Source organism: Ranitomeya imitator, chromosome 8 (assembly GCF_032444005.1).
Source record: "Ranitomeya imitator isolate aRanImi1 chromosome 8, aRanImi1.pri, whole genome shotgun sequence".
NCBI classification, from domain to species: Eukaryota; Metazoa; Chordata; class Amphibia; order Anura; family Dendrobatidae; genus Ranitomeya; species Ranitomeya imitator.
Window position 1 is genome coordinate 106102920 of NC_091289.1, and position 27546 is coordinate 106130465.

At 42.5% G+C, this 27546-nt stretch overlaps 1 protein-coding gene across 1 annotated transcript in view; it reads right to left on the reverse strand.

Annotated features, from left to right (window-relative positions):
• HMCN1 (hemicentin 1) overlaps nt 1-27546 on the reverse strand; it is a 733390-nt gene that overhangs the window by 378868 nt on the left and 326976 nt on the right. The window contains exons 55-56 of the mRNA XM_069737257.1: nt 12138-12251; nt 9099-9286 (exon numbers count right to left, since the gene is read on the reverse strand). Coding sequence (XP_069593358.1) covers nt 9099-9286; nt 12138-12251 — 302 coding nt within the window. The remainder of the gene's footprint in view (nt 1-9098; nt 9287-12137; nt 12252-27546) is intronic.

Genomic DNA, 27546 nt, shown 5'->3' on the forward strand with positions numbered 1-27546 from the left:
TCTGTTCACCGGGCCCCAGGATATCGCGTGCCGCCCTCCACCTCCTGGCAGCGTGCATCTCGGCACAGGGAGGCTTGGAGCACTCACGGAGCAGATCCAAAGGAGTCCCTTCGCCTCCTCTGTGACGCGCTGATCATGATGTGTATGCAATGACATCATCTGCGACGTCATGTAAGAGCCCCAGGATGCCATTCCAGAAGTGGAGCTGCAGGGGATTGTATGAAATGTAAGTAGTAGTGTATGTGCACACATTAAGTATTTGCTTCTCTTGGCAGAAAAAAACATGTGGTTTTTCCACATTTTTGTTGTGCTTTTGCCTGTGTTTTTGTACAGCAATGAACACTTTTTAGAGCTAAATAAAGATATCTGAAAACATGAAAAAAAAGTTCTGTGATGTAATTTCCTTGTTCAACCCTTTCTTTTCATGCTTATTTGCCCAATCCCAGCCTAAAAATAAGAGCCCTCAGCTGCCCCCGAAATGGCACTTCATATTTGAAGCGTCAATCCTGGCACTTTGCCCAGGCTCTTCCCGATACCCTGGTGCAGTCTCATTGGAGTAATGGGATTAGGGGTTGTCAGCAGCTGTCGCTGACACCAAGCCCTAGGTTTAGTAATGAAGAGGAGTCAACCAGACACCCTCATTACTTAACCTGTAAGTAAAGAGTTAAATAAACATACACACCGAAAATATAGAATCATTGCATGCTGCAATTGTCCTCGTATATTGGACAAGACTCGCCAATGCAAGTCAATGGTGTGAGAAAAAAAAATGCACGTCACTCGGACCATGACAGTGCCGTCTAATTTTTACACACCCATGTCCTTGAAAACCCAACATTTCATCTGCTGCATATCGTCAAATCACAGCATGATGCAACAAAATAGAAGAGATAGAATAGGTATGTACACATAGAATAGACAGATATAAAGATGTCAGTGACATATACAATTAGTACAGTGTGTGTGCATGCAGCTTACTTTACATGTATTTAATTAATAAATTATTTTTCTGAAAAAACTGGTGTGGGCTCCAATGTAATTTTCACAACCAGTAGAAGAAAAGCAGACAGCTGGGGACAGATTTTTATAGCTGGGAAGAGGGTAATACCCACGGCGCTTCTCAGGCTATTAATATCAGCTCAGAGCTGGATACTTAGCCTTTCCTGGTTATTAAAATGGGGGATCCCCCCCAAAAATGACGCAGGGTCCCCTTATATTTAATAACCAGCATAGGCTATGCAGACAGCTTCAGGCTGATATTAATAACCTTGGAAGGGGTCATGAATATTGGCCCTGTCCCAGACTAAAAATATCAGCTGTCAGTCGCCCCAGAAAAGGCACATCTATAAGATGCGCCAAATGTGGCACTCAGCTTCACTCTTGTCACTTGCTCTGGTGCGGTGGCAAGTGGGGTGATAGTTGGGGGGTTGATGTCAACTTTGTATTGTCAGGTGAGATCTAGCCCAGAGGTTAGTAATGGAGAAAAATCGATAAGATGCCCCCATTACTAACCCCATAGTGATATTATAGTAAAAATACACACACAGGAGACAAAGGGCTTCAGGGATTAGGTGTAAGGTGAGTATACACTGTTTTTTTATTTTTATGTCAATATTTATTTCTTTATTTTAATTTTTTTTTTACTTTGACATGACATGACATGACTTTGATGTGACCATGCAGCGCTCAGACCGATAGTAATGATCTACCGGCAGTAATGTTATTGTCGACCAGACCCACCACTCCGATGTTTCTCGCTCTGCCACACAGATGACAGCGTGGGAAACACTATATGAAGTCCATAAAATCACAAGCAAAAAACTCAGCACATCCGCAGCAAATTCGCAAACATTTCTTCAGGTGTATGGAGAAAATGAATTTGATCCTTCTTATGTAGCCCTTTCCCAGTGTGAGAGAGGGAGGGGAGACAAAAGAGGAAGAGGAGGAGTGATTCATTCTACATTGTTCATATATATATTTATATATATATATATATATATATATATATATATATATATATATATATACTATATAATTGTCTAAGGGTCACTTCCGTCTGTCTGTCTTTCTGTCTGTCACAGATATTCATTGGTCGCGGCCTCTGTCTGTCATGGAAATCCAAGTCGCTGATTGGTCGTGGCAAAACGCCCACGACCATTGCCACGACCAATCAACGACGGGCACAGTCCGGCGGCAATATGGCCGCTCCTTCCTCCCCGCAGTCAGTGCCCGCTCCATACTCCCCTCCAGTCAGCGCTCACACAGGGTTAATGGCAGCGCTAACGGACCGCCTTATGCCGCGGTGTAACGCACTCCATTAACGCTGCTATTAACCCTGTGTGACCAACATTTTACTATTGATGCTGCCTATGCAGCATCAATAGTAAAAAGATCTAATGTTAAAAATAATTTAAAAAAATAAAAAATCGTTATATACTCACCGTCCGTCGGCCCCTCGGATCCAGAACAGGCTTTTCCCGCTCTTCGCGACGCCCCGGTGACCACTCCATGCATTGCGATCTCACGAGATGATGACGTATTGGTCTCATGAGACCACTACGTCATCATCTCGCAAGACCGCAATGCACTCTTGAGACCGGAGCGCGCGAGGAGCGTCGGTAAACGCTTCCTGGATCCGTGGGCCAACGGAAGGTGAGTATATAACTATTTTTTATTTTAATTCTTTTTTTTTAACAGGGATATGATGCCCACATTGCTATATACTATGTGGGCTGGGCAATATACTACGTGGGCTGGGCAATATACTACGTGGGCTGTACAATGTACTACGTGGGCTGTGCAATGTACTACATGGGCTGTGCAATGTACTACACGGGCTGTGCAATATACTACGCGGGCTGTGCAATATACTACGCGGACTGTGCAATATACTGCATGGGCTGTGCAATAAACTGCGTGGGCTGTGCAATATACTGCATGGGCTGTGCAATATATTGCATGGGCTGTGCAATATACTGCATGGGCTGTGCTATATACTGTGTGGGCTGTGCAATATACTGCATGGGCTGTGCTATATGCTGCGTGGGCTGTGCAATGTACTACGTGGGCTGTGCAATGTACTACTTGGGCTGTGCAATATACTACGTGGGCTGTGCTATACACTACGTGTAAGATTGCCTTGCACAGGCATGTACTACGGAGGACATAGAATGAACTTCAATCCAATATTGTGGCCAGCATGCAGCCAGCGGGTAAGGAAAGGGTGAATCAAACACCCGAAAACTCCGCCCATATGACCGAAAACCGGTCCCACCAAATTCAGTTAACAGGTTCCCTTTAAAACTGTAATGCTCCCCTAGGAAATATGCAAATTGTCTCTTCAGAGAGGAAGAGGACTAGAACTCTAGTGCCACCTATTGGAAGTAGCAATCCTAACAGTCATGTCACTCTCCGCAAGGAGAAACGATACTTCTTGGATCCCGGTCAGACGCCTCTCATTCAGCTAAACCAGATCTCCGCTTTGCACTGATGAGGGGCAGTACCCCAAAACACAGTGTCTGCAAATTGAGATTCTGGTTTGGCTATTATCCTAAGTCATGTGACAAGACTTTTAACATTTTTCTCAAATTTCTGATATTTTTTATAAATAAACACAAAACATATCAACCTAAATTTACCATTATCATAAAGTATAATGTGTCACGAAAAAACAGTCTTAAAATCACTGCATTGAAGCATTCCAGAGTTATTACTACATAAAGTGACACTGGTCAGATTTAAAAAATTTGGCTCCGTCATTAAGGGGATATATATAAATATATATACACTAGATGGTGGCCCAATTCTAACGCATCGGGTATTCTAGAATATGTATGTATGTATGTGCGTCGCGCTTAACACAGCCACGTAGCATATAGCACAGCCACGTAGTATATAACACAGCCACGTTTTATATAACACAGAGAGCCACGTAGTATATAGCACAGCCACGTAGTATATAGGACAGCCACATAGTATATAGTAGCCACATAGTATATAGCACAGCTCACGTAACACAGACAGCCACGTAGTATATAGCAGCCACATAGTATCTAACACAGCACACACAGTATATAACACAGTCCACGTAATATATAGCACAACCCACGCAGTATATAACACAGGCCACATAGTATCTAACAAAGCCCACGCAGTATACAGGTCCTTCTCAAAAAATTAGCATATAGTGTTAAATTTCATTATTTACCATAATGTAATGATTACAATTAAACTTTCATATATTATAGATTCATTATCCACCAACTGAAATTTGTCAGGTCTTTTATTGTTTCAATACTGATGATTTTGGCATATAACTCCTGATAACCCAAAAAACCTGTCTCAATAAAGTAGCATATTTCACCCATCCAATCAAATAAAAGTGTTTTTTAATAACAAACAAAAAAAACAACAAATAATAATGTTCAGTTATGCACTCAATACTTGGTCGGGAATCCTTTGGCAGAAATGACTGCTTCAATGCGGCGTGGCATGGAGGCAATCAGCCTGTGACACTGCTGAGATGTTATGGAGGCCCAGGATGCTTCAATAGCGGCCTTAAGCTCATCCAGAGTGTTGGGTCTTGCGTCTCTCAACTTTCTCTTCACAATATCCCACATATTCTCTATGGGGTTCAGGTCCGGAGAGTTGGCAGGCCAATTGAGCACAGTAATACCATGGTCAGTAAACCATTTACCAGTGGTTTTGGCACTGTGAGCAGGTGCCAGGTTGTGCTGAAAAATGAAATCTTCATCTCCATAAAGCATTTCAGCCGATGGAAGCATGAAGTGCTCCAAAATCTCCTGATAGCTAGCTGCATTGACCCTGCCCTTGATGAAACACAGTGAAACACAGTGGACCAACACCAGCAGCTGACATGGCACCCCACACCATCACTGACTGTGGGTACTTGACACTGGACTTCAGGCATTTTGACATTTCCTTCTCCCCAGTCTTCCTCCAGACTCTGGCACCTTGATTTCCGAATGACATGCAAAATTTGCTTTCATCAGAAAAAAGTACTTGGGACCACTTAGCAACAGTCCAGTGCTGCTTCTCTGTAGCCCAGGTCAGGCGCCTCTACCACTGTTTATGGTTCAAAAGTGGCTTTACCTGGGGAATGCGGCACCTGTAGCCCATTTCCTGCACACGCCTGTGCACGGTGGCTCTGGACAGCGTTTTCTGCCACATTGTTTCCTTCCAACAGACTTACCATTGAGGTGCCTTGATACAGCACTCTGGGAACAGCCTATTTGTTGAGAAATTTCTTTCTGTGTCTTACCCTCTTGCTTGAGGGTGTCAATGATGGCCTTCTTGACATCTGTCAGGTCGCTAGTCTTACCCATGATGGGGGTTTTGAGTAATGAACCAGGCAGGGAGTTTATAAAAGCCTCAGGTATCTTTTGCATGTGTTTAGAGTTAATTAGTTGATTCAGAAGATTAGGGTAATAGGTCGTTTAGAGAACCTTTTCTTGATATGCTAATTTATTGAGACAGGTTTTTTGGGTTATCAGGAGTTGTATGCCAAAATCATCAGTATTAAAACAATAAAAGACCTGACAAATTTCAGTTGGTGGATAATGAATCTATATGAAAGTTTAATTGTAATCATTACATTATGGTAAATAATGAAATTTAACACTATATGCTAATTTTTTGAGAAGGACCTGTATAACACTGCCCACGTAGTATATAGCAGCCAGGCAGTATATAACACAGCAAACTTAATATATAGTACAGCCCATGTAGTATATAACACAGCCCACACAGTATATAACACAGGCCACACAGTATATAACACAGCCCACGCAGTATATAACACTGCCCACGTAGTATATAGCAGCCAGGCAGTATATAAAACAGCCCACGTAATATATAACACAGCCCACGTAATATATAGCACTGCCCACTCAGTATATAACACAGCCCATGCAGTATATAACACAGCCCACATAGTATATAACACAGGCCACACAGTATATAAGACAGACCACGCAGTATATAACACAGCCCACGCAATATATAACACAGGAGAGTAGGGAGGGGCCAATTCGCGGCCGGACTAAAGGTACTGTCACACTAGACGATATCGCTAGCGATCCGGGACGTTGCAGCGTCCTCGCTAGCGATATCGTCCAGTGTGACAGGCAGCAGCGATCAGGCCCCTGCTGTGCTGTCGCTGGTCGGGGAAGAAAGTCCAGAACTTTATTTGGTCGCTGGAATCCCCGCAGACATCGCTGAATCGGCGTGTGTGACACCGATTCAGCGATGTCTTCACTGGTAACCAGGGTAAACATCGGGTAACTAAGCGCAGGGCCGCGCTTAGTAACCCGATGTTTACCCTGGTTACCATCCTAAAAGTAAAAAAAAACAAACAGTACATACTTACCTACCGCTGTCTGTCCACCAGCGCTGTGCTCGGCACTCCTCCTGTACTGGCTGTGAGCGTCGGTCAGCCGGAAAGCAGAGCGGTGACGTCGCCGCTCTGCTTTCCGGCCGCTGTGCTCACACAGACAGTACAGGAGGAGTGTAGAGCACAGCGCTGGAGGACAGACAGCGGTAGGTAAGTATGTACTGTTTGTTTTTTTTTACTTTTAGGATGGTAACCAGGGTAAACATCGGGTTACTAAGCGCGGCCCTGCGCTTAGTTACCCGATGTTTACCCTGGTTACCGGCATCGTTGGTCGCTGGAGAGCGGTCTGTGTGACAGCTCTCCAGCGACTAAACAGCGACGCTGCAGCGATCCGGATCGTCGTCGGTATCGCTCCAGCGTTGCTAAGTGTGACGGTACCTTAAGCCTTTCGCTGATTGGTCGTGGCCTGCCGGACGCGACCAATCAGTGACGTGGGATTTCCGTTACAGACAAACAGACAGAAAGACAGACAAACAGACTGAAGTACCCCTTAGACGATTATATAGATAGATACACACATACATATAAATTTGTCAGATCATGTGATGCGCATTTGTAAAATGAGGGAGGGTGCGGCTTAAGAATACAACACCCTTTATTAAAGTGTGCAGGATTTTCCTCTGGCAAAATGGGCCAAAAAAGAGAATTTTAAAAGTAAAACATTGCTAAAAGTCTTACAGATGGATGGAGCACTCTTGATATTGCTAAGATATTAGAGCGTCACAGAACCATTAAAGTTTTGTTGCAAATTAGTCAACAGGGTTGCAAGAATGTGTTGAGAAAAAAAGGCACACATTAACTACCAAAGATTTAAGAAGAATCAAAGGTGAAGTGACCAGGAACCCAATTATCTTCCAGTGCTGTCATATTCCAGAACTGAAACCTCCCTGGAGTGCCCAGAAATACAAGGTGTTCCCAGGCGTGGCTAAGGTAAGCTTGGCTGACACTCGACCATCACTGAACAAGACACAAAAGGTGAAATGTCAAGACTGGGCCAAGAAATATCTGAATACAAATTTTGGAAAGGTTTTATGGACTGATCAGATGAGAGTGAATCTTGACATACCAAAAGGATGGGCCCGTAGATGCATCAGTAATGGGCACAGACCTCCACATTGACTTAGGTGGAGGTGGGGTACTGTCACGGGCTGGTATTAGTAAAGATGAGCCAGTTGGACATTTTTGGGTTGAAGATGGACTTAAACTCCCAAACCTACTGACAGTTTTTGAAGGCATTTTCTTCAAGGAGTGGTACAGGAAAAAGTCTGCAACTTTCAACAAAACCATGTTTTTATACAGGACAATGCTCCATTGCAAGCATCAAAGTCTCCACTGCTTAGCTGCCAGTAAAGGCCTTAAAGATGAAAGAATAATGGCATGGCCCCTTCCTCACACCTTCACCCTATTGAGAACGTATGGGCCCTTCTTAAATTGGAGATTTAAGGAATGAAAACAGTCACCTCTCTGAATAGTGTCTGAGAAGCTGTGGTTGGGGCTGTCCAAAAGGCTGATTATCAACAGATCAAGAAACTGACATGGATGTAAAGCTTATGACTGTTAGGCTATATTCACACTTTGCGGTTTTTACCGCGGAACTGCCGCGATTTTAATGCTGCGGGTCCGCAGCAGTTTCCATAGCGTTTACAGTAACATGTAAACCCTATGGAAACCGCAAACCGCTGTGCACATGCTGCGGGAAAAACCGCGCGGGAACGCAGCAGTTTACAACCCGCAGCATGTCACTTCTTTGTGCAGAATCGCTGCGATTCTGCACCCATAGGAATACATTGAACCGCTTACTTCCCGCATGGGGCTGTGCCCACGTTGCGGGAAGTAAGCGGATAATGTGCGGTTCCTACCCGGGGTGGAGGAGAGGAGACTCTCCTCCAGGCCCTGGGAACCATATTTGGGGTTAAAAAATAAAAAATCATGTTATACTCACCCTCTGAAGTCTTCAGCGCTGCACGCGGCCGTCCGGTCAGAGTTGCTGTGCGACCAGGACCTGCGGTGACGTCGCGGTCACATGACCGTGATGTCACGAAGGGTCCTTCTCGCATAGCATCTTTGGAACCGGACCGCCGGGGCAGCGTCGAGGAGATCGGGACGTCAGAGGGTGAGTATAACCAATTTTTATTATTTTTAACATTACTATTGATACTGCATATTGCTGCATATGCAGCATCAATAGTATAGGCGGAAACCCGCAGCGGAAAACGCGGAACAAACCGCGATAAATCTGCAGGGAGAACCGCAGTTGTTTTGCCCTGCAGATTTATCAAATCCGCTGCGGGAGAACCCGCAGAAGGACAACGCAAAGTGTGAACATAGCCTTACTGAAAAGAAGCAATATTGGTCACTATTTTTTTTGAAATGTCAGAAATATATTTTTGTACATTTTCAGTTGTTTCATTATTATTATAACTTTAACAGATGCAATCAAACAAATGAGGTGAAACATTTACGTTTTTCATTTAGTTGCATAATATTTCTGTACACTAATAATTGTGCACACATACGTAATTCTCCAAAGTGCCACTTTTACTTTCTTAAAAACTCAGGTTTATTACCCTTTCAGACTGACTAACAGGCCTGTAGTTGTACTACAATAAAAATAATCAGAACTACAAATTGCCTAATAATTGTGCACACAGTGTATATATGACAATACGTATTATATGTCACAAACCTGCAGGTATCTTCCAGCAGATAGAATCTGGTAGTGGCTTCCTTCCTCTACTGCTTGCCCATCTTTCAGCCAGGTAACAGTTGAAGCAGGATGACTTCTCACAGAACAATTCAGCACTACAGTTTGATTTTCTAAAGATGTCATTTCCTCTGATACATTTTCTGTGTTACCTTCAAAAGTTGGAGGTACTAGACAGAAATGATAATGTTATAGGCTATATACACTAATTTAAAGTCACAATGCCAAAAGCTTTAGTAATTGCAATTAGTTTAAGCATTTGTAAGAATACTGAAACAGAAAGCATGCCTCCTCTCTTAAGAAAAAAATAATTATAATATTTATATGGGTGTGTCCAGTCACCGCAGATTTACTTAAAGGGTATATCTGGGACTTTATAAAAAATAAAAAATGTACCTAAGCACGAACAGGCATGTAATTGCAACTTACTACCCTGTTGTGCACAGCGCCATTTTTCCCTGACAGAGAGGGGTTACAGAACGCTATTGCCGGGAATTCAGTGGTGTCTGCTGAAGCCACGGGGCACAGTTTTCGGCATCGTTCTGATTGATGGCTCGCTCCCCCAGTTATGCAGCAGGGAACTGGCTGTCAATCAGAATGACGTTGGAAGTCTCGCCACGTTGACAGAGCGGAAAATAAGCCTTCGCTCTGTAAATGTTACGTCAGCAGAGGCTTCTGAATTCCCGGCAGTAGCTGTCTGTGGCGGGGAAGAACGGCACCGTGCACAACAGACAGGTAAGTTGCAATTACCTGCCTGTTGGTGCTTAGGTACATTTTTTGCTTTTTATAAAGTCTCAAATACCCCCTTTTAACAGATTTTCAGATGTTTGCAACTAATTTCAGTTGCAAATTGTATGAGGAAAATGTATGGGGTTTTTATAAATCACATATTGGCATGTGCTGTAGATTTCATAAAAAAGCATTATGTTCAATATATTGAGAATTTCACCCTTTACCCTGAAAATTTGGCAACATTTCTCAAAAGTAGTATGCAATATTTTCTTTTATTTTGGGGAAAAGAGGAGTTTAAATAGACTCGACAACATTTCAAATCTAAAACCTCATGAGCCTCTTTTGTAATGTATATGCACAAATAAACTGAAAGTGGATCACACAATTATAAAGAGAATAACATCATTGAAATAAAATAAGTGTTTTACTTAACCCATTACTTGCCAAATTAGAAATTTTCATTTTACGGATTTTTCAGAAAAGGGCGTCCCAATATTCAATTAAAAATGACAATGACATAATTTCCTATTTTGAAAACATTCATTTTACAAACGCAACACAAAAAATTGGACCTAATTATAAAAATTATAAAATCTTAGTTGCTAGAAGCAAAAGGTTAGGTGTCCCCCAAAAAGGACATTGGTAGATAATGGGTTAAATCCTTTCAAAATACCCATCTTATGATTTTAAAGGATTTAAAGGGTATTCTGATTTCATTAAGTTGTTTAGTTAAATAGGAAAATAATCAAGTTTGCAATCTTTTCCTATCTATTTCTATTCTGCTGTGAGAGTTTTTCTTCTTACATAGTGTAAAGCTGATTTTAAAGGAGATTGGTCACCAGCATCTGGCCAAATATGCATATTATCAATATTACAGGCTGTGGAGTTAACTCTTGAGATCCCAGCCATCAATGTTCAGTCCATTTAATTCTATACAGCAGTTAGCTGCTCACCTTCCTACCCTTTCTCTCAATCTCCAACCATTGGAAGCTTCCAGAACAAGTTTCCTAATCATGGCTCTCACTGTCCAGAGATGTATGCTTGTTCAAATGCCTTGTAATCTCTCTATATAAATATGGTTATAGCAGTGTACACTCCAGAAAAAAACAATGATAGCTGAATGTGTTACAGTAGAGCTAAAGAGCTAAGCACAAGTTCTGCTAATGCTACAGCTCTGCTAATAATGAGAAATGTCATTCAAGGAGGGGTGTCTGCCCCCAACCCTCCCACCGCAGCCAGGAAATAAGGAGATTGTAGAAGAGAAATCTTGAAAATAGCCCATTATGAAAATGTTGTTTTTGAAGTGATATGTTGTTGGTTGTTTCTGATATAATACCTTTTTTTCTGATTTTTTTAATTTGTGGAATAAAAAGATAATCACATATTTTAAATAATTCTAAAATTATCTGTACGATTAAAAATAAATAGCGCTGTGATGGTGTGATATGCTATGTGGGTATCATTTTGTGTATATTTCTATTTTACTTATTTTCATGGTGTTCTCTTGTAGGATGAGTTATTTGCTAATCCATGAATAGTTGTTGCTGCCATCTGATATCAGCCCCCACAGTACTGTATTGTTTGCTAATATGCTAATGACATATTGACCTAGCTTGTTGAAACAATGAGCACCTGCAACCTTCCCCCCTGACCTGTGAATGAGGAGGGGGACTTTTAAAATATCAGTGAGGTGAGACACAATCTCAGATCATGTGTGGAACTATGATGTGAACACAGCACCCCAGAGAGAAAGAAGCGTATATGGAATGTTATCCTCCGTCTGCTGGATTGTTGGACTCTCATCTCCCAGGGCTTTTATCCTCTTACTGAACTGCATTCAGGTTCTGCACTATCTTATCCTTTGTGTGGTGGATTGTATATGGACCTTTCGTATTTTTGCCTAAATAAAGATCTTCGGATTGTTCACTCTTCTCTTGCTCTGATGATTGTGTGATACCAGAGAAGGACCCCGTGACAAGATCATTTTGGTAACAAATATCCTGCAAAGTATTATAGGTCAATGTGTCTTGGTTTTAATAGATGTGCTCATCTTATATATAAATATATGTTTTGAGAATAGTTGAAAATTAAGCACAGGAATTTTAGGACTGCAATATTATAAGCTTGCGAGCAGGGCACTCAGTACTCTTGGTATCTGTTGTGTTAGGTGTTTATTCTGTTGGGTCTTTATTTTCTGTAAAAGTCCCATCTGATATGGAGAGTGCTTAGGAACAGGTTGGTGCTATAGAAATACAAATTATTATTATTAATTATTATTATTATAGTTACCAAGTATCCGAATATTATACTGTAGGGAGTCTTCTCCTGCTTCATTTACAGCAACACAAGTATATATTCCAGCATCCTCCATATGTGTCCTTGAAATCTGTAAACTGTGCCCCCCTGAAAAGAAAAAGGTTTATCAGTGCATATACAGTATAACCTTAGTCTGGTTCATTGTACAATATTATCATATATCACATTATCTATAACAACATATTCTTACTTTTAGAATAAAAACACTATATCGTCTTACGTATTTTGGGGTTGGTTCATGTCCTTATTCATATCGGTTTAATTTTTTTAAATTACATTGATCATTTAGTAGTTATTAAGTGATAATGGAAATATAATTTGCTGCTACTAAGGGGTGACACATAGAGAATGAGTCTTGATTATTAATAGTCAATCTATTTTAATGCTCACAATTGGTTGCTTTTAAGAGAAATAACAGTCCATTGTTACTTTAAGACATGAAGTTTACTCAGTCTGGAAATTTGCTAGAACCTTGAAGGTATCCTCAAGTGCAGTCATGAAAACCATCAGCAGCTATGAAGAAACTCATGGGGTTCATCCAAAGAAAGGAAAATCAATAATTATCTCTGCTACAAAGAATAAGATCATCATTGTTAGAAGCCTCAGAAGCTGCAAATTGATGGCACCTCAGACAACAGCCCTCAAATAAGTGAAACATCAAATAAGTGAAACATCTCACAATTAACTGTCCAAGGATGCTAGAGAGGCAGTATTTTATGGTCAAATTGCTGCAAAGAAGCCACTATTGAGGACCATAAACAAGAAGAGACTTGTTTGTGCCAAGCAACACAAGGAATAGACATTAGATCAGTGGAAATCTATATTGTGATCTGAAGAGTCACAATTTAAGATTTATGGTAGCAACAGACATGTCTGTGTCTACATATTTACTACACACTATGAAACATGGAGGGGACGGTGTGATAGTGTTGATATTTTTTTCTTCTCCTCAACTGTTCAGAAGAATCAGCATAGGGTTATTAAGGATTATTTACACAAAAATGGAAATCTATTAATAGTCTATGACAATTGCTTATTCAATGACCACACAGACCAAACAAGCACTCTTTAATAAATAGATGGAAACAAAAGTCATATTTTAATATTATAGAATCTTTAGTTAGGGTCTAATTTGTAAATTACATTTTTTTCTGGTGACACTGTTGGTGATATATTCCAAATAAAGTCAAATTTATCCAGCATGGTTTGCACAGCATTCTACAATGACATGCCATCTCATCTGGTTTGCACTTAGTGGGACAATCATTTGTGTTGCAAGTGGACAATGTCTGAAACTATACCTCCAGGCTATCTAAGACCTATGTGACTTATTAGGGTACCGTCACACAGTGGCATTTTGATCGCTATGACGGCACGATTCGTGACGTTCCAGCGATATAGTTAAGATCTCGCTGTGTCTGACACGCTCCTGCGATCAGGGACCCCGCTGAGAATCGTACGTCGTAGCAGATCGTTTGAAACTTTCTTTCGTCATCTAGTGTCCCGCTGTAGCGGCATGATCGCATGGTGTAACAAAGGTGTGCACGATATTGTATACGATGTGCGCATAGTAACCAACGGCTTCTACATCGCACATACGTCATGAAATTATCGCTCCAGCATTGTACATTGCAAAGTGTGACAGCAGTCTACGACGCTGGAGCGATATTGTTACGATGCTGGAGCGTCACGGATCGTGCCGTCATAGTGATCAAAATGCCACTGTGTGACAGTACCCTAAGAAGGACAGGGAGATGCTTTGGGATGAGGTAGACCGCAGAGTGAAGACACATTAGGCAACAATGTGCACATTCCAATAAGAATAAGGAAAACCATTGCATTAACAGGTGTGTTTCAGCTTTTGACTTGTGCTGTATATTACATCATCCCTAAAAAGTACCAGTCAAAAAACAGTCCTATTCATCTTGATCTATGCTGCATAGTTGAGAAGACCCTAGACTTACATTGGAAAAAGGGATTTTTTATTGTTACCTATGAAAATGTCTTAAAGATAGATAAGATAGAATGGCGCAGTGTTGTTCATGTAAAACAGCAAAGTGATCTTTCATCATTAGGGTTGAGCGAAACGGATCGGACAATTTCAAAAGTCGCCGACTTTTGGCAAATTCGGGTTTCATGAAACCCGACCCGATCCTAGTGTGGGATCGGCCATGCGGTCGGCGATCTTCGCACCAAAGTCGGGTGTCGTATGACATGTTCAGCGCCATTTTTATATATATATATACAGTTAGGGCCAGAAATATTTGGACAGTGACACAAGTTTTGTTATTTTAGCTGTTTACAAAAACATGTTCAGAAATACAATTATATATATAATATGGGCTGAAAGTGCACACTCCCAGCTGCAATATGATAGTTTCCACATCCAAATCGGAGAAAGTGTTTAGGAATCATAGCTCTGTAATGCATAGCGTCCTCTTTTTCAAGGGACCAAAAGTAATTGGACAATGGACTCTAAGGGCTGCAATTAACTCTGAAGGCGTCTCCCTCGTTAACCTGTAATCAATGAAGTAGTTAAAAGGTCAGGGGTGGATTCCAGGTGTGTGGTTTTGCATTTGGAAGCTGTTGCTGTGAGCAGACAACATGCGGTCAAAGGAACTCTCAATTGAGGTGAAGCAGAACATCCTGAGGCTGAAAAAAAAGAAAAAATCCATCAGAGAGATAGCAGACATGCTTGGAGTAGCAAAATCAACAGTTGGGTACATTCTGAGAAAAAAGGAATTGACTGGTGAGCTTGGGAACTCAAAAAGGCCTGGGCGTCCACGGATGACAACAGTGGTGGATGATCGCCGCATACTTAATTTGGTGAAGAAGAACCCGTTCACAACATCAACTGAAGTCCAGAACACTCTCAGTGAAGTAGGTGTATCTGTCTCTAAGTCAACAGTAAAGAGAAGACTCCATGACAGTAAATACAAAGGGTTCACATCTAGATGCAAACCATTCATCAATACCAAAAATAGACAGGCCAGAGTTAAATTTGCAGAAAAACATCTCAAGAAGCCAGCTCAGTTCTGGAAAAGTATTCTATGGACAGATGAGACAAAGATCAACCTGTACCAGAATGATGGGAATAAAAAAGTTTGGAGAAGAAAGGGAACGGCACATGATCCAAGGCACACCACATCCTCTGTAAAACATGGTGGAGGCAACGTGATGGCATGGGCATGCATGGCTTTCAATGGCACTGGGTCACTTGTGTTTATTGATGACATAAGAGCAGACAAGAGTAGCCGGATGAATTCTGAAGTGTACCGGGATATACTTTCAGCCCAGATTCAGCCAAATGCTGCAAAGTTGATTGGACGGCGCTTCATAGTACAGATGGACAATGACCCCAAGCATACAGCCAAAGCTACCCAGGAGTTCATGAGTGCCAAAAAGTGGAACATTCTGCAATGGCCAAGTCAATCTCCAGATCTAAACCCAATTGACAATGCATTTCACTTGCTCAAATCCAGACTTAAGACGGAAAGACCCACAAACAAGCAAGACCTGAAGGCTGCGGCTGTAAAGGCCTGGCAAAGCATTAAGAAGGAGGAAACCCAGCGTTTGGTGATGTCCATGGGTTCCAGACTTAAGGCAGTGATTGCCTCCAAAGGATTTGCAACAAAATATTGAAAATAAAAATATTTTGTTTCGGTTATGTTTATTTGTCCAATTACTTTTGACCTCCTAAAATGTGGAGTGTTTGTAAAGAAATGTGTACAATTCCTACATTTTCTATCAGATATTTTTGTTCAACCCTTCAAATTCAACGTTACAATCTGCACTTGAATTCTGTTGTAGAGGTTTCATTTCAAATCCAATATGGTGGCATGCAGAGCCCAACTCGCGAAAATTGTGTCACTGTCCAAATATTTCTGGCCCTAACTGTATGTCATTGAGACACATATATATATATTTATATTTACTTCAGCGCGATATAGCAGAAAAGCCGGTAATTCAATTGCCGGCTTTTCATTTGTCCTTCCTAAACCCGACATGATATGAGACATGGTTTACATACAGTAAACCATGTCATATTCCCTTTTTTTTTGCATATTACACACTGCTAATGTTAGTAGTGTGTATGTGCAAAATTTGGGCGCTGTAGCTATTAAATTTAAGGGTTAAATCGCGGAAAAAATTGGCGTGGGCTCCCGCGCAATTTTCTCCACCAGAGTGGTAAAGCCACTGACTGAGGGCAGATATTCATAGCCTAGAGAGAGTCCACGGTTATTGGCCCCCCTGGCTAAAAACATCTGCCCCCAGCCACCCCAGAAAAGGCACATCTGGAAGATGCGCCTATTCTGGCACTTGGCCACTCTCTTCCCACTTCCGTGTAGCGGTGGGATATGGGGTAATGAAGGGTTAATGTCACTTTGCTATTGTAAGGTGACATTAAGCCAGATTAATAATGGAGAGGCGTCAATTATGACAACTATCCATTATTAATCCAATAGTATGAAATGGTTAAAAAAACACACACACAATATTGCACAGTATTTTAATGAAATAAACACACAGGTTGTTGTAATATTTTACTCCACTCTCAATCCACCTGAAGACCCTCGACCTGTAACAAATTAAAAATAATAAACCAACAATATCCCATACCTTCCGATGATCTGTCACGTCCCACGATGTAAATCCATCTGAAGGGGTTAAATTATTTTACAGGCAGGAGCTCTGCTAATGCAGCTGTGCTCATGCCAGTAAAACCCCAGCGAATGAATGGAAAGTAGGTCAATGACCTGTAGTTACCTTTATTCGCGGTGATGCGCCCTCTGCTGGATGTCCTCATATGACCTCGAGGCTGGGAAAATATTCAGAAAAGTTCCCACGCTCGAGGTCATATGAGGACATCCAGCAGAGGGCGCATCGCCGCGACTGAAGGTAACTACAGGTCATTGACCTACATTACCTTCATTCCCTGGGGTTTTACAGGCACGAGCACAGCTGCATTATAGCAGAGCTCCTGCCTGTAAAATATTTTAACCCCTTCAGATGGATTTACATCGTGGGACAGATCGACGAATAATAATGTATGATATAAATACAGAAAAAATTAAACAAACTGCAGAGTAGTACATGTATATCTAAATGTAGCCTGGTGAAGTACTAGGTGCCTAAGCGTGCATAGAGTAACATCAATATTGCATATACTGTACAAGTGTAACCAGACACCCAAAAAAAATCTACCTGCAGCAGACCCAGCGTCCCACCTCACCCCAAACGCATGTTTCACAACCAGCTTCTACCAGAAGAAGAAGCTGGTTGCGAAACGTGCGTTGGGGTGAGGTGGTATGCTGGGTCTGCTGCAGGTAGATATTATTTTTGGTGTCTGGTTACACTGGTATATGCAATATTGTTGTTACTCTATGCACGCTTAGGCAGCTAGTAGTTCACCAGGCTACATTTAGATATACATGTACTACTCTGCAGTTTGTTTTATTTTTTCTGTATTTATATCATACATTATTCTTCAGCCTCCCACCTTATGTTAAGGTGCCTGTGCACTTATGTGCACCATTATTTCTGTACAATAAAGCTTTTTGGAATTTTATTCAATTCTGGATCTCTTCATTTTGGCTCCTTTTTAGGGTTAGAATGAATAGGGGTATCATGTATTGTGAAGTGCCAGCTTTATCTTTCAGACATTGGTGATTTGTATCAACCAGACTGTGCCGATTGCCAGCGATCCAACCTCGAACTGCACTACTGCAAACAGGAAGGTATACAGCACAGAGACGCTTGCCTTAGCTACCGTTCTAGCGAACAGAAGGTACGACTTCCATCCGAAGATGAATCTAAAACAAGAAAAAAAGTATCCACCACACTAAATATCACATGTGTAAACTTCATTAGAAAACAATAAAAACATGATTGTACAACAGTAATAAAAATATTTATGCATAATGTTAGGTGTCGAGTTCCTGCCGCTGAACAGGGGGAATTTCAAACCATGTCCTCTACAGTCTTCCATTCTTCCCCAGCCACAGAGGAGTCTGCTCAGCAGAAACGTCAGTCCCAGTGTTTGGCTCAAGCTGATACTGTGCGTCTGGTTACTGCTGCCATCCCAGGTTCAGCAATTTTAACCAGCATTGATCAGCAGCGAGCAGATGCTGAAGGGACTAAGTCCTGCTTTTCGTCTACTGTGCATGCCCATGGGACGACCTCTCATTGGAGGTTGGAGGTCACATGCTCAGGTCCAGTAGTGGCACTAATTGGACCACTAGGAAGATTCCGGAAAACTGCATCTATAAAAGGTTTGCATGGCTGCTCGGCCATGCTCTAGTATAAACCTAATGTCGTGTGTTGATACGTGTATGTTATCTGGTGAAAGCTCCTAATGATCCCCTTCCTTAGTGTTGTTGTATGTGGTTGTGTGCTTGGAGCAGATAGTGCAATCCAGCACAAGAGCACAAAATACTGTGTCATTTCAGCAGCGTTCACCAGTGCGGCGCCATGCCCAACTAGTGCGCTTTCCAGGCCCTAGTTTGGGTGGTTAGTGGCGTCCGCCAGAGCGGCGCTGCGGGCACTTAGTGCTCTAAATCTATCTATCTAGCATTTAGTTTTTCCCTGGCACAGCAGTTGCGGCGCCTAGCGCTAGTGGGTCTAGAGGGACTCTAACCCTGTGTCCTTGGGGTGAGTCCTTTGACCTAACACTAGCATTCACTCTGCGGTATTGCATGCCCTGTGATACAACAGGGTTCACCTCCTTACATAACGGGTGAAGCTAACCCATGTGTGTTCACAATATACTGTCCGCCATTACCGAGCAGCAGGTGTTATCTCTGCACGGTGGACCCCGGGCTGCGAACGCACCTTATATCTTCCTTAATATTATTTGGTGCATTCCGCCAGCCCTAACACATAGCATAATTATAAGACAAACTAAATAAAAAAATTAAAAAACAAACCAAGTGAGGGAGCAAGGTACGCCGCCAGTCCAGCACAAATTCTCAATTACGAAAAAACATCCATGATAGTAACAAAATGATCATGGTATATGCTGCCTATTAACATATACAATCAATAAATATACATATGTATACATATATCTCTTTATACAAAGAATCTAGGTAAGATATAGAAGTGAAGGTGCATAGTGCACAAACGACTTCCATCTAGCCTTAAAGGGCCTTAAAGGGACACCTTTCTCGTCAGAAAAGTATTATACAGACTATCCGAAGCCAGAAGCATCTAACAGGAATGATGATACACCCCACACTCAACATGACGACAACACATTGGCTCGTATCAGCACTGACCAAGCCACCATACACTTTTGCAAAGTTCTTTGTTCGCCAGGAATTGGTCACACAGGTACTCATAAAGTTCAGAGGTTTGAACCTTTCCTGTAGCAAGGAGTTAGATCTCCTGGTAAAGTGGCTTGGAAGCGAGTCTGCTGATCACGCCAAAAGAATCAGAAACATTAATATAAAGCATCACCACAAAGGTCTACATAACGTGTGGAAAAGACTTGATGAGTGTTATGGGTCAACAGAAGCTATAGAAAATGCTTTGTATAAGAGAATTGACAATTTTTCCAAGATAGCATTACCAAAAGCTCAGGGAACTAAGTGATTTGTTAGCAGAGCCACAGGTTGCTCAGGCGGAAGGAGATTTGCCCGGATTAGCATTCTTGGACACTGCCAGGGTGTCAATCTGATTGTGCAAAAACTTCTTTACAACCTACAAGAAAAGTGGGTCACATATGGTTCACGGTATAAGCAGACTTAGTGTTTGTAGATTTTGTCACCCAACAAGCTAAAATCAGAAATTACCCTAGATTCGACTTCACTCTGTCATTCCCCAATGCCCCCGGTGTCAAACCTAGTTGAGCACCAGTGGCAGTCCACAAAACTAACATTACTTCCACAGATCCTCCTCACAAAGCAAGTAAGTCCCCTCCAGAAGAGAGCAAACCTCAAGACGCCAGTAAGCAGTGTCCTCTACATCGGAAACAACATCCTCTACTAAAATGCAAAACCTTCAGGGAGAAGTTTTTAGAAGATCACAAAGGTTTCCTTAAGGAAAATAACATCTGCTTCAAATGCTGTGCTATGACATCGCACTTTGCCAGGAACTGTGAAGCCAGCGTGAAATGCGCAGAATGCGGCAGCATGGACCACAATAAAGCTTTGCACCCTGTACCACCCCCACAAATTTTGCAAGCAGAAGAGTGCGACAAAAAGGAGAAGGACACTGACATAGACACTCCTGTCGTCACCTCTCAATGCACAAAGATCTGTAGAGTGCTTATAGGAGGAAGGTACTGTTCAAAAATCTGCCTTATCAGGGTCTATCCAGCAAACCATAGGGACAAGGCAATCAAGATAAATGCAATCCTGGATGATCAGAACAACAGGTATCTAGCCAAGTCCATCTTCTTTGACAGCTTCAGCATTGTAGGCTCCGGTTCTCCCTACTTCTTGAAGACGTGTGCAGGTACCGTTGAGACAGCAGGGAGGAAATCAACTGGTACAAAGTGGAGTCCATAGATGGCCAGACCTGCTTACCGCTACCGACTATACTGGAGTGCAACCAGATTCCTGACTACAGGTTCGAGATACCTTCACTGGAGGTAGCAGCACATCACCCTCATCTGAGGTGTATAGCTCACCTGATACCAGAGGTGGACCCAGAAGCTCCAATAGCTTTACCCCTTGGAAGAGACATAATATGAGTCCATAGGTCTAGAGAATATATTAATGGCTTCCAGAATGCTCCATATGCACAAACTCGATCTTGGATGGGTCATTGTAGGAGTTGTCTGTCTAGGAGGAGCACACAAGCAGACTTCAGCCAACAGTATGCTCACCAGCACACTAGAAAATGGACATCCATCTCTCTTCCTACCATGTCAGAGTAGTTTGTTGGTAAAGGAATTGCCGAGCTGTACTCCCCTACCTTGACCTTTTGCAGGCCCTTCGAGTAAAGACCACCCTTGTGAGGGTGAAGAAGACCACGTAAGGTGTACAGTTTTCCACAGGACAAAGGAAGACAACCAAGCAGTGATGTCTATGGAAGACAGAATGTTCTTGGATATCATGGATCGAGAAATAGTGATGGATAAGTCAAACAGTTGGGTTGCACCTCTACCATTCTGACCTTGGAGATGACGCCTACCCAACAGAGAACTCGTCTACAGTCAATTCATCTCCCTCAAATACAAGCTTCAGAAGTCACCTGAGACAAGAGAACATTTCTTTACCTTCATGGGGAAGATATTCCAGAATAACCATGCAGAGATCGCACCTGCTCTTCGAGACTCCGAGGAGTGTTGGTACTTACCAATCTTCGGAGTGTATCACCCTAAGAAGCCAAGTCAGATAAGAGTGGTATTCGACTCAAGGGCCAGATGTGAAGATGTCTCACCAAATGATGTCCTATTGTCAGGCCCAGACCTCAATAACAGACCTCTATAAGTATTACTCTGCTTCTGCAGGGATACGGTGGCATTTATGGAAATGGCTGACATACAACAGATGTTCCACTGCTTTCTCATCAAAGAGGAACACAGAAACTACATGAGGTTCTTCTGGTACTACGACAACAACCCTGATAAAGACATTGCAGAGTACTGGATGAAAATACACATCTTCGTGAACAGCCCTTCCCCTGCAGTTGCTATCTATGGTCTCCGAAATTCTGCCAAAAAGGGTGAAGAAAAGTATGGGTCGGATGTTAGATCCTTTGTAGAAAAGGACTTCTATGTAGACGACTGTTTGACATCCACATCAAAAAATGAGGGTGCAACCAGTCTCCTAAAAAGGGCTCAAAAAATGCTCGCTCTGTCTAACTTGAGGTTGCACAAGATTGCCTCCAACAGCCAAGAATTAATGGAAGCCTTTCCCTCTCAAGACTATTCAAGTGATCTAAAAGACTTGGACCTAAGCACCGATTCCCTTCCCATGCAGTGGAGCCTTGGTTTGCTTTGGGATTTAAAGGTGGATGCATTCAACTTCCAGATCAGCAAAGAAGAGAAACCCTTTACGCGCAGAGGTGTCCTTTGTTTCGTAAACAGTTTGTACGACCCCCTGGGATTTGTAGCTCCGGTAACCATCAAAGGAAAAATGATGCTAAAAGACTTCATCCAAGAGACTTCTGATTGAGATGATCTGCTTCCAGCAGAAAAAGCAGACCTGTGGGCAAAGTGGAGGAAGTCTCTCAAAGCTTTGACCGACATTAAGGTGAAACGACTGTATGCTTCTGTGCCATCCACAGAAGTAAAAACACAAAGACTTTGTATCTTCTGTGATGCATCAGTCAAAGTGATCACAGCGGTAGCGTACCTCAAAACACTAGACGTGAACAAACAATGCCGTATCGGGTTCGTTATGAGCCGGACAAAACTGGCACCACACTGCGAACACACGATACCCAGACTGGAACTCTGGACTGCCGTCCTCTCAGTTGAGTTGGCCAAACTTATCTCAGACGGAATGAATCTGGAGATCAAAGATGTTGAATTCTACACATACAGCAAAGTGGTACTAGGGTATATTTGCAATGAAACATGATGTTTCTATGTCTACGTTAGCAATCAGGTGCTGAGGATCAGGAGATCTACTTGCCCTAATAAGTGGCATTACGTGTCTACACACCACAATCCTGTGGACCATGCAGCTAGGTCGGTCGTACCACGTCATCTTAAGGAGACTACATGGTTCATAGGCTCTGCATCCTTGTACCGTTCGACACGCCACATCACCAAGCCTGATACGTCTGAACTAGTGGATCCAGATGCTGATGAAGAACTCCGTCCTCAGGTGTCTGTTCTACGAACAGTGACCTCAAGTCATCACCTCGAATCCCATAGGTTCAGCAGGTTCTCAACCTGGAAGTCATTCGTTCGAGCCATCGCTTGCTTACTTCACATAGCTAAGTCTTACAAGTCAGCACTACTTACAAGTCAGAAACCTTGCAAAGGTTGGCATCATTGCGAGCATTCATTTACCGCTCCCAACTTAGAAAGAGTCAAGATTGCGATACTTCATGCTATACAAAGTGAAACCTATGCCAAAGACTGTCAGTCGCACTGTAAAGAGTGGCCACTTGGCCTAGTCACCATACCTTTCCCCAGCAAGGATGGGAAAGTACACAAGGTAGAAGTCAGAATGTGTAAACTTGGGGAGAGCAAACTGTTCCTCAGGCCATTAACAGAGCTTGTGTTGCTGTTTTCCCCAAAAGAACCTAATAGTGGCTTCTATTGATGCCAAGCGGGTAGTGTTCTGCCCATTTATGCTCAGTAAGGGAAGGTGTTAGTAGTTGACACTTGTTACAACCTGTAAGAGGTGATATGTTATCCTTTTATGATGTTTAAATATGTTTAGCACAATTTGGCAGCATTCTTACAGATGCAAGTGTCTTTCCCTGTAAGCTTAGTGTGCTTTGGCACCGCCCCTTGCTCCTCTGTGAAGGAGACATGTTTTTAGACAAGCCCAGACTCCATGCAGACAAGATACCTCCATGCAGAAAAGACACTTGTCTCTTGCTTCTGCTCATTTCTTCCTACTATCCCAACCATTCAGCTAATCCGTTTTACCACTCATATTCATCTTCATATCATGTCACCAATAAACCATAGACTACTCAACCTTACAAGTATCAAACCGTAGTAGTAAAGCCGCACCCTATAGTGGCAGCGTCTCTATGGACAGCAGGGCGCACATCCTCACCAGGGGATCCATCCCACTGTACGAATTCAAATATATATATAAGGACAGCACCACAGCAATTGTGAAAAAACAGCTCCCGTGTTTATTCTGCCACATGCTTGAAAAAGGTCCACGGACCGAAACGTTGCAGATGGCAGAATAAACACGGGAGCTGTTTTTTCACAATTGCTGTGGTGCTGTCCTTCTCTTCATATATACTGAACCTTACAGTCTGTTTATATGGGATGTGAAGAAGGTTTAGCTGTATGCTGGAATCCACATAGCACCAGACGTGGAAGAAGGCAGAACAATCATGTATTCATCTGTACATCTGTAGCCACCGTTAAATTCTTTTCCACAAGAATTTCACTTAGTGCTCAATTCAGACGTCTGTTTTCATGCACAATTTTCATGAATAGAACATGTGCCCATTATATATTGTTTTTGTAAACCAACTTATCTACTCGAAAAAAAATGAAGACGTAGTTTTTACCCTAGTCGCAGATCAAATGCACCCATTTAAATCTATGGCTCTATGAAAACCTCAGACAGCACTCTGGTGCCATCCTAGTTACATTAGTGTGATGTCTGTTTTTTGTGTTTATTTGACAGGAGAAGCTTGAGATACATTGTTTTATTTTGTTCCATATGAGAAATCAGACACTGATGTATTTGTGATCCAGGACCCTGATGAAAATTGTTCCATTTTATGCATACAAGAAAGATTACTAATACCTGAATGAGGCCTGTGTCATATACCACATAATATATTATTATTTATTTATATAGCTACATTGATTCCATGGTGCTGTACTTAACGGGTTACATATAAAATACAAATATCACTTATAGTAAACAAACTATCAATGATAGGCATTTACAGACAGAAGAGGACCCTTCCCTTGCGGGCTTACTTCCCATAGGATGATGGGGAAGGAGACAGTAGGTCGAGAGGTTGCAGCAGCTCCAGTGGTGTTGAGATGGCAGCATGGTCATTACAGGTTGTAAGCTTTATTGAAGAGGAGGGTTTTCAGGTTCAGTCTGAAGGATCCAAATGTTTAGGATAATTGGATGTTTTGGGCATGGAATTTCAGAGGATGGGGGATATTTAGAAGTAGTCTCTAAGGCGATTGAGTGAGGAGCAAATAAGTGTGGAGGAGAGAAGGAAGTCTTAGGAGGACTGGAGATTACGTGAGGGAAGATATTGGGGGATTAGTTCAGAGATGTACAGAGGAGAATGGTTATGGAAGGCTTTGTAGATTAGTGTTAGGAGTTTGAACTGGATACACTGGGGAATTGGGAGCTAATGAAGGGATTTGCAAAGGGGGGGAGCGGAGAGGAGAGAAGAGAGAGATTAATTATTCTGGCAGCAGAGTTAAGGATGGATTGGAGAGGTGCAAGAGTGTTAGAAGGTAGGCCACAGAGGAGGATGTTGCTGTAGTCAAGGTCGGAGATAATGAGTGCATGCACAAACATTTTAGTAGAGTGACGGTTGAGGAAAGGATGAATTCTGGAAATATTTTTGAGCTGGAGGCAACAGGAGGTGGCAAGAATTTGGATGTGTGGTTTGAAGGACAAGGCAGGGTCAAGGGTTACTCCGAGGCAGCAGATTTCCAGTACAGGAAAAAGTGTGATGTAATTTATTGTGATAGATCAGGTAGGGAAGATATGTGATATGGAGGAAACATAATGAGTTCAAATTTGTCCACATTGAGTTTGAGGATGCGAGAGGAGAAGCAGGAAGATATGACCGATAGACGCTCTGGGATTTTGGACAGCAGAGAGGTGATGTCTGGGCCAGACAAGTAGATCTGAGTGTCATCAGTGTACAGATGGTACTGGAAGCCATAGAACTTTATGAGTTGTCCCAGGTCAAGGGTATAGATAGAGAAGAGTAGGGATCCTAGGGCAGAGCCTTTAGAGACTCCAACAGAGAGAGGGAGGATGAGACTGTAGTGTGAGAGTAGGAGACGTTAACTGTGCAGTTGGTAAGGTATGAGAAGATCTAGGATAGGGCAAGGTCTCTAGTGCCAAAGGAAGAGAGGCTCTGTAGTAGGGAACAGTGGTCAACTGTGTTGAAGGCAGAGAACAAGCCAAGAAAGAAGAGTATAGAAAATTGTCTGTTAGCTTTGGCTGTAAATAAGTCATTAGTAATTTTGGTCAGGACAGTTTCTGTAGAATGGTGGGGGCAGAAGACAGATTGTAGGTTGCCCGAAGAGCGAGTTAGATGAGAGGTAAGAGGAAAGTTCAGCGTGAAAAATCTTAAGGAGTTTGGAAGTGAATGGGAGCAACAATATGGGGTGATAGCTGGACTTAGCGGTTGGGTCAAGAGATGGCTTTTTGAGGATAGGCATGAATGTGGCATGTTTCAAAGCAGAAGGGAAGGTACCAGAAGTTAGTGATAAATTGAAGAGATGGGTTAGAGATGGGAAAAGTGTGGGGGTGAGTTTGGGGAGGAGGTGGGATAGGGTAAAGTGCACAAGTGGTGAGGTGTGATTTGGAGAGGAGATGAGTAAGCTCTCCTTCAGTGATGTTGGAGAGAGAGGTTACGTGGTAAGTGCATTGGTCTGTATACAAAGAGGTTGTGGTAGTCAAACAATAAAGACTTGCTTTGTTTGGTTGATCTTATTTTTTAAGCAGAGACTAGGGAGGCTGGAGGGAGCAGCGGAGGGCGGAGGAGGAAGTTAAAAGTGTTAAATAATTGTTTGGAGTTTTAGGATAAGGAAGATACGAGGGATGTAAAGTAGACCTGTTAAGCAGAGGTGAGGGTTGCTTTGAATGCAAGTGTTGCTTGTTTGAATGCCTTGAAGTCATCTTGCGAATGTGTTTATTTCCAATGTCGCTCCGCAACCCTGGATACTTGACGAAGCTTTTTAGTGACATTTTTGTGCTAGGGTTGTCTATTTATTTGTCGCACTCTGCCATGCATGAGGGGACGACAGACTCAATAGCTGATGTGAGAGTGGCATTGTAGAAAGCAGTGGCACTGTCTGTGTTGTGGACTGAACATATGGTTGCCAGTGCTAGACTAGAGTCAGAGAGTGTGCAAGTATCTAGATGTGTGAGGTTTCTGCAAGTATGTGCTAGTTGCTGGACATGGGTGGCAGGTGAGGAGGACAGGTATGAGAACGTGAGTAGATGGTGGTCAGATAGGGTGAGAGAGGAGGTTGTGTGGTTAAATAGGCAGCCGAGGTAGCTGAAGATAAGATCAAATGTATGGCCGTCTGTGTGGGTGGCTGAGGAGGACCACTAAGTAAGTCCAAAAGATGAAGTGACAGGAGTTTTGAGGCTGCTTACTGGCAGTTGTCAATGGGGATGTTGAAACACCCATGATGATGGTGGGAATGTCAGCAGAGACAAAGTGAAGAAGCCAGGTGGAGAATTGGTCAATAGAGGCAGTGGTCGTGCCTGGAGGCGGGTATATAATGGCCACTTCGAGGTTAAAGGGAGAGTAGATGTGGATAGAGTGGACTTCAAAAGCGGGGAGAATAAGGGAGAGTAGAGGTGAGATTGGGTTGAACGTGCAGTTGGTATAAAGGAAAAGACCCACACTGTCTGTTGCCAGGGAGAGATATGTGGGTAAAGTGGAGGCCGCCGTAACACAGCGCAGCAGGGGAGGCAGTGTTGAAGGGTGTCAGCCATGTTTCATTTAGGGCTAAGGAGGAAAGATTCCAAGAGGTAAAGAGAGGTGAATTACATGGAGCATATTGCAG